Consider the following 8434-nt stretch of genomic DNA (forward strand, 5'->3'; position numbering starts at 1 on the left):
TAAGAAGCACATCTAAGATCACTGAATCAGGGAAGATAATTATAAAGACACTACTTAACGCCTATTCAGGAAGATTGAGTCACTAAATTTAATGAGTTATCTTTACTTTGATAACTTTTTTTTTTGGCACCATTCCCCTGCAGTTTTCTTCAGAATAAACGTTTTCTCGTTAGCCTTTGCTATTATCCGTCTGTCTGTCTGGTCAAAATCTTGTACACATTATTTCTCCCACTTCCCTTACTCGGATCAAGTTGAAACTAAATCTATCAATCGTTGTCGATGACAACACACGAGTCAATCAAACAAGAACCAATTAGTTCATCAATTATTTGAAATTATAGAATTTTGTTTCATAATGAGAATATACTAAAGGTAAAGGGAGATGGATCTTGCAATAATGAGATACGCAGAGATTGAACGGTGCTATCCCCCTAAAAGCGTATTCCGACAAACAAACACAGCCGGCGACTCGTGACGATAATCCCTCTCAATTCATCTATTTATATAATTCTCTTCTTCCCTCAAGAGTTTGGAAGAGAAGAAGTAAAGGAAAGATCACTCTCTTATTTCTGCGGATAGTCACCCCACGAAAAAACAAGAGTTGAATTCACACTACGGATGGCTGCCTGCGCGCTGGACTGTCGTTTAAATTTATCAAACCCTGCCCGCTCCCATCCCCCTTTGTCCTGTGGGAAGTTTGGACTAGGAAGTAAACTATCTTTAACTCTGAAGGAACATCCGAAACATGTAAAACATTTTACAAACAGAAAACAGCAGCGACGGACTTAACCATTGTGACCGAGAAGTCATAAAAAGAGAACAAGTAATCTAATCTATATATATATATATTGTCACAACGTGTGTTGTGATGCCGGGGATTTTACTTGAATTAAAATAGTTGAATAAATGACGATCTAAGATTCACAATAAAAGATTCTTTGTTAAAACACAACTCTGGAACTTTATTTGAATATAAAACGTAAGTACAGTTTATGTACAAGTTAAAGATCAACAAGCACAAATAATATTACAAAGGCTTTAAATCAGAGCTCTTAGAATACGCGACTGTCTTCTAGGTAATTCTTTTATCGACTGGCGTTCTTTCTCTCTCGTCAATTCTCTGGCGCTAACTCTTTTTAAAAAATGTCTTTATTTATTTTCAAATCAACCAATAGATTTGCAACATTGTAATTACGTCTCGGGTAAAACCTGAGGCGCTGTCAAGGATCTAGATTTGTGGGGTAATTCCTGAGGCTCAGTCAAGGGTTTATATTTCTATTTACACATAAACTTTTAAATGTGAAATATACAAATAAATCTATAATGGCATCTGTGACATATATATATATATATATATATATATATATATATATATATATATATACATGTAAATAGCAGTGCCGAATTTAACCATTGTGGGGCCCTATGTGAAACGGATTTCTCGGGGGCAAGTTTGGGTAGGGAAGCGGATAATAAGTGAAATTGAAGAGTTTGTATTAGAAAATAAATTCGTCCATGCATTTTTTAATTCTTTACTACGTACAGAATTACTTTACGAGCCTTCGCTGAAGAGTTTGGACGATCAAGAAGTAAAGGAAAAATCACTCTTTTATTTCTGCGGATAGTCATCCCACGAAAAAACAAGAGGGGGGGGGGAGAACAAGTTTCAGAAAATAGCAGGGCCGGACAGTTGTGAAACCCCCCCTTGAGGTAAACTCTAATTGGTGACAAGGCTGGAAGAATCAGTCCTCCCGTAGAGCCTTGGCGAGAAACTCTGCTGTTAGGCGTAGTGCCTTTAAGCTCCCATACAGGTCAAGTGACTCTGCGGACAAACTACCCCACAGCTGTCATAGCTGCGAACACTCTTGCAAGAGATGCGCCACTGTTTCCACCGACTCTCCACAGTGTCGGCAACGGGCATCAAAATTTGGCCGGAACCAGGCAAAATCAGCACCAACAGAGCAGTGTCCCGTTCTACACTGACCGTTGTAACCAAGAAAGATCACTCTTTTTTTTTCTACCTCACGTAAAAAAAGAGGGGGGGGGGGTGAGAACAGGTATTTTTACCCCGTCGCTACGGATGGCTGCCTGGTCGTGCGGTTTGCGCGCTGGACTGTCGTTCGGATTTATCAAACCCTGACCGCTCCCACCCCCTTCGTCCTGCGGGAGGTTTGGACTAGGAAGTAAACTATCTTCAACTCTGAAGGAACATCCGAAACATGTAAAACATTTTACAAACAAACATTTTACAAATACTAAATAGCAGCGCCGGACCTAACCATTGTGACCAAGAAGTCATGGAAAGAGAACAAGTAATCTACTATGTATATTAACCCGTCACTAAATAGCAGGGCCGGACTTACCCATTGATGCGAAACGGTTTTTGCTGGGCCAAGTTTGGGTAGGGAAGCGGATAATAAGTGAAATTTAAGAGTTTCTATTACAAAATAAATTCGTCTTTGCATTTTATTCATTCTTTACTACGTACAGAATTACTTAACGAACCTTGCGTGTAGCGAAGTCATACAGTATATCATAATAATTCTGTTTCCTACATAGATCACGCTCAATAGCAAGAATTACCAAATGTTTCAATCTTTGCGAATTTGAGAATTATTGACCTCAAGTAATTCTTCATAGTTTAAGTCGCGAGAAGCTTCTTTAACCAGATTACGCAATTACGGCTAATGCATAATGCCGTTTTTATTTATCGCGCCTAGGATTGGCGTTTTCCATATTGAATGACACCCTAAAATGATTTTTTTTTCTATATATTCCGTTTATTTTAAGGACTTTTTCGAATCTTTTGCAATTTTGGGAGATTTCCAGGAGTCCTAGCAAATCGACAGGAGGGCGCCGGAAATGTGTTTTAAGTTATAAAATGGATTAATTTAATAATTTATACACCTTGAATTAGCGCGGGTCCTATGAAAGTGCGGGTCCTATGAAAGTGCGCGGTCCAGTGCGGTCGCATAGGTTGCAGTGGCCTAATGCCGGCGAATGCTACGCCGCCGGTCGACTAGTTTAATATAAAGGCGATTTAAAAAAAAAAATTGACATTGAACTTGTGTATATTATACTTCTTGTTATAACGCTGCAATCTGGATTTTTTTTTCTAGACTATTTGGTGTGTGTGTGCATGTTCGAGCTAGCGAGAAGTGGGCTGGGTGACGTTTTGTTGTCACGTGACCAAACAGTGACTCTAATAACATGCTCCCTCCTTTATTTCTACAGAAAGAGTAATTATAAAGTTGTTATTTTCACGACTGCAGTAATAATGCCATTACAGAGGTTTAACCCTCGCGTGATAACATTACTTGGTTTTTGTCTTTTGTGGGTGTGCCAGATTTTGTACGAGAGTTCGCATCAAAAGCCAAACATTAAATAAAAAAAAAAGATTGCGAGTTTTACGTCACCCAATTATTTCTTTAAAAAATAAATTCTAACCAAGAAAACACATCACCACCTAACGATTGTTTTGTAACGTTGAAATAACTTTGTGAACACACACATGCAAATTGTCTGGCCAAAACAAAAAAAGACATTTGGCTTCAGAAGACCATAAAGTGTGCCAGAGTGCGTGCATATGTGTACTTCAAAAGGTTCACGGTACTGGCTGTAGTCTTTGGTCGTGCATGTCTGCCAACCATAATATGGTGCAGCTCAGAAATAAGCGTTGCGTTAGACCTGGTTACTGTATATGTGTAAATAGAACAAGTTTAGCGTGTGTTTTACTCACGTCTGTACGCCACAGAAGACCTCAGTTTGGGATGCTGCATTATATAGAAGTATTGTTACACACACAAATTTAATCAGGTAATTTTGTTTTTCTATATCTATTAATTAAAAAAAAAATCTTGGTTCAAAGCTCTTATTTGTTAAACTGTTAAACTTATCATTCAAAAAGCAGTCCAACATTGTCTGATATCTTTATTATTTAGCAAAGAAACATTTTAGACGTAATTTAATTTGTTAAACCATAACTTTCACATACAAAAAAAAAAAAAATCTAATGAAATATTCAGAAAGACATAAAGATAAAGGCACATTCTTCCATAGTTCCATTAGAGCATGGAACGGGTTGCCTGGGTCAGCCAGGAAAACCAATGTAATAGCAGAGTTTAATTTTCTAATTAAAAAGCAAGGCTAGATGAACACATGGATTTTGGATCTAGACCTAGAATTCTAGTTATAGTTCACTAGCCAAATTTAAATTTATTTTTTTTTTTACTTAAAAAATGATAACGTGAAACTAGATGTTCCCCCCCCCCCCCTTTTCTTGTGGCCAACACGCTAGCCATTCTGTTCGCAGAGATCTACATCAACTGTTACATGTCTAGGAAAATCTTTAGAGTCGTTTTTTGAGATCATCTGTCCAGGTACCTGGATCCAGGTTCTATGAAGGAGTGACTTAGAAATATTGTAAAAAAAAAATCACTACACAACTACATTTTATATTGAAAGATTTATATTGACAAAAATCTACGTATTAAAACATACCCCTGGAGCTAAATATTTACTAATAAAGGGCAATAACTCAATAACTCAGGCTAACGTGAAATTGTAAAAGTGTATGTGTTTCTAAATATGTTTTACTGTTAAATTGAGTTAAAGATCAAATTTAATTCTTCACTATATATATATCTTAATCTATTTAGGTTTATGACTCTTTGATGATCAAGTTACCATGGCGACTGTGCTTGACAACAAAAGATGCAAATCGCCATTGTTTGAGAACGGAGATCTGTCCAAAGATTTCGGACTGGACATCACTGTCTTCCAGGGCGGAACGGTGAAGTCGTCAGTCAGCCAACAGCAATACCAGGCCGTCTGCTCCAACATCTATGACCAGTTCACTATGACCCTGGCAGAGCACATCAAGGAGGAGTTGAAACTTCGGCAGCTGCTGAAGACTTCACAAACTCCAAGAATTGAAGCCACTGCCGTGTCTGCTTCGACGCCGCACACCAATACCGCCAGAGATGCCGAGTTTGGTGATACTGATGAAGCTAAAGATTATGCTGCTGACGCCAAAGACGTCACTAAATACAGCCGCGGGATACTGCAAGATAGAGCAACACAATCAAAACAACAAAAGATAACCCGTGGGAGTGATAGCCTACGAAAGGAAGAGTTATCTCTCCCCAGAAGGCAATACAAAGAATACGACGGCAGAATTGAGCCAAGCAGTTTGAATCTATCCAAGAACAGAGTCATTCGGGTGAACGCTAAGACCTTCTCTCGCCTGACTCGGGGTCAGATCCGCGCTCAGCTTCTCAACGCCAATGAAGAGTACATCCTGACGCCGTTCATAGGAAGTAGCCTGGAGAACAACGACCGAGAACGTCTTGTGGTCGCCAAACAGAGAACGACCTACAAGACACCGACCCTGGCGTCAGAACTGAAGGTGAACAACTTGGTCGCTATTCAGAGGGACATCTTGGGTCAAGGACGCAGGCGGCGATCGGTCAGAGAAGTTCTGACACAAGCGCGAGATAGGAGGGCACGACTGTACCGTGTTCAGCTGACCAATTATAAATTTTGCGATGACCTTCAGTTTAAGGTCGCAGATGAAACCAAACGAGATCGCGCTGGCCGTGACGATGACAGTGAGGTGACGCCTAGGTCACAAACTTTACAGCACAAGCAGCAGCTACAGAGGCTAAGACCTCCACGTCGTACTTCGTTCTCGTCTGCTTCTGACCTTCTAGACATTTCTTCGAGAACAACGCCGGAAGTAGATGACGTTAAAAATGACGTAACAGTCCTTGACGTCACGTCCGATTTAACAAGCTCCGCGAATGAAGTCACCGAAACTCGAAACATAAGCCACAAAAAACTAGATCTAAGTAAAAACTCAAAACTTTGTTCAAAGCCAGTAATGGAAAGGAATTCTGACGAAGACCAAATATCGAGCTCTTTAAAAAAGGTTTGTATTTCTGGCAAAACGTTAAACAAAATAAACCCAGATACGATCTTTTCTTCAATCAATAAAACACAGGACAGATCAGTTTCAACACCGGGAAACCCAGAGAGTGTCGTTTTATCGACCAGTGAAAACCTAAGCAGGCTGTTTACACCAATTAAAGAAAACCCAGATATGACCCAGACATCATCCCAAACAAACCCAGCCAAAATCGATAAATTCAAGTCTTCTAAAGTATCCAGAGCTAAATGTAAGCTGGTCAGGTCCGCGCCTATGTCTAGCAACTTCAATGACCCAATTAACGCAGGTAATTCCCTCCGGGCTGCGAGATCCCTTCACACCATGCATGACGTCAGGAGCGTGGTCAAGCAGTGGAAGGAGGAAGACAGGAATCGGGAGGAGAAACTCAATCTGTGGAGGAAGAGGATGACGTTTATCACTGTCAGAAGGCGGGAAATGGCGGTAGGGTCTCCCCTGAAAGAGAAACTGTGAATCTTAATTGTATAAGAAACCAAACATGATTACATTTCCAGAAACAACAGTCATTTTCTAATATTGATAAACAAATAGCCAAGGTAGTTCAAAATAAGTTGGGATCTTTCCAATAGAAAGTTTACGTTCTTGTTAGACTGTTGAAAAAAAGTTAATTTCAGAACTAGAAATACAAGTGAAGACAGTAAGCGGAATAAGTCAATAAGTTTGAAACTTCATGTTAAGTCTCTACTTTTGTGTTTATAGTGTGCGTTCAAGCTTTTTATCATTTATTTGTGAGGGTTCAAAATGTTGTTTTTTTTAAAGTGTTCCTAGCTCTTCACTAAAACTGAGGCAAAATTTGGATCCTCAATTTAACTTTATTAAGTGCAATGACGTATTCACCACCCAATGCCATTGTAAGTTGTAACCATAACAAACTAGGAGACTCTCTGTTTGTTAGCTAAACTGTTCACAAGGATACGATACGATACGATACACAATATATTCCGAGTGACTGTGTTAGGTCAAGGTATTTACTGCTTCTTTTGATTGAGTGAGTCCTTCCTCTGACAGCAGGCTTTTGGTCTCGCATTTTAATTAAAAAGGAAATATTGTTACTGCTTTAACAATTATCGAATAATTAAGAAATTGTATAAATCTAATTTATAAGAAAAACCTGAAAGAGAGTTCGTATGGACCCACCTAAAAAGAAAGTGTTATACATTGATTACATCGACACGCTTGGTGGATTTTGACTGTGATTACAGTTGGATAGTATAAGATTATCTTGTTATTTGTGATGATTCATGAATGTGTCTAGAGACTAGTACAAGTCATGTGATTAATTCATCAATGTGCAATGAAAAGGAAACATTGCAATAGAATACTAATACAGTTGGCATTCCTTTTGGTTGTAGACTAGTAATGGGACCAGCCGTCTGCTGAAAGAAAAAATTCACCGACATATAAATGATGCTACAGATTATGATCAGCTATGTTTTTAAACTTATATTTGCTGTTTTATTTCTTTTTCTCTTTAATAATATTCTCAATTATCGTAAGCGACAATTTTGTTTTAGATCTACCGCCTTCATCGGGCGTTGTGTTTTTAACTTGTTTAAAGTGAATATGGGAACAAAAATAGAAGAATACAGTTTGTTTCATTAAAGAAAGATAACTTTAATTTTTTTTATTACTGATATTTTGTTGAGTTGTCTTTCTTACATTAACCATTTACATAGAATGTAAATTTTTCTTTGCTGTGAAGTTCAACACAAACACGAGATCACGAAACAAGTAACTTAATACTAACAGACAAAATAAAATTAAATCCAAATCTTACTTTACGTTCAAATAATCTACAAGGGTAAATCAAACTATTATCCGAGTCAATCCGCGATATGGTTTTACATATCTTTATTTTGATAGTAGGACTACTGTTGTGCTGATGACGTCTACGTGGTTGAATTGTTCTATCGGAATAGTTTAGTTCCAGCTAGTTCACCAAAAAGTCAGATACCAAAGGCTAGCTGTAAAGTGTTTCCAGTAAAACTGTCGATTTATTTGTTATGTAAAAACATATTCACTTAGACTATCGAGGTTATACAATGGACAATAGACGAAAAAGAAAACAATGATAAATCTAAAAATTTCGAAATCTGGTTTCAGTTTTCACATAATGTACTTTATTACAACTGAAGTCTGCCTACATTCTAGAAATATACGCAGGCCTACTACAAAACATTAATGCCATAAATTTACGTACGGTTATTTTAAAGTCTTTTATTTCTTTCGAAGCAAACAGTCTGTCACGTGACTATTTCTGGAATGTTTTTCAACTCTAAAACATGCATGCTGATGTAAACATCTTCTCCCCTTCGGATTAATGAGTGTGTCGGATTACAAAGTGTCGGATTGTCAAGAATCAACTGCAATTGAAAAATAACTGACGTAGTCTTTCTGAAAGGTCACTAAAATGTGTAGTCACTCAGCACGAGTTGATCCACACAATTTCAGCTCCATAGGACAATGAAA

At 38.1% G+C, this 8434-nt stretch overlaps 1 protein-coding gene across 1 annotated transcript; it reads left to right on the forward strand.

Moving 5' to 3' along the window:
• Positions 1-3555: 3555 nt before the first annotated feature.
• On the forward strand, positions 3556-7599 carry LOC106063755 (uncharacterized). Its single transcript, XM_013222213.2, has 2 exons — positions 3556-3816; positions 4659-7599. The coding sequence occupies exon 2, from the start codon at positions 4688-4690 to the stop codon at positions 6416-6418; it is 1731 nt and encodes a 576-aa protein (XP_013077667.2). The 5' UTR covers positions 3556-3816; positions 4659-4687; the 3' UTR covers positions 6419-7599.
• Positions 7600-8434: the final 835 nt, after the last annotated feature.

Source organism: Biomphalaria glabrata, chromosome 3 (genome assembly GCF_947242115.1).
Source record: "Biomphalaria glabrata chromosome 3, xgBioGlab47.1, whole genome shotgun sequence".
NCBI classification, from domain to species: Eukaryota; Metazoa; Mollusca; class Gastropoda; family Planorbidae; genus Biomphalaria; species Biomphalaria glabrata.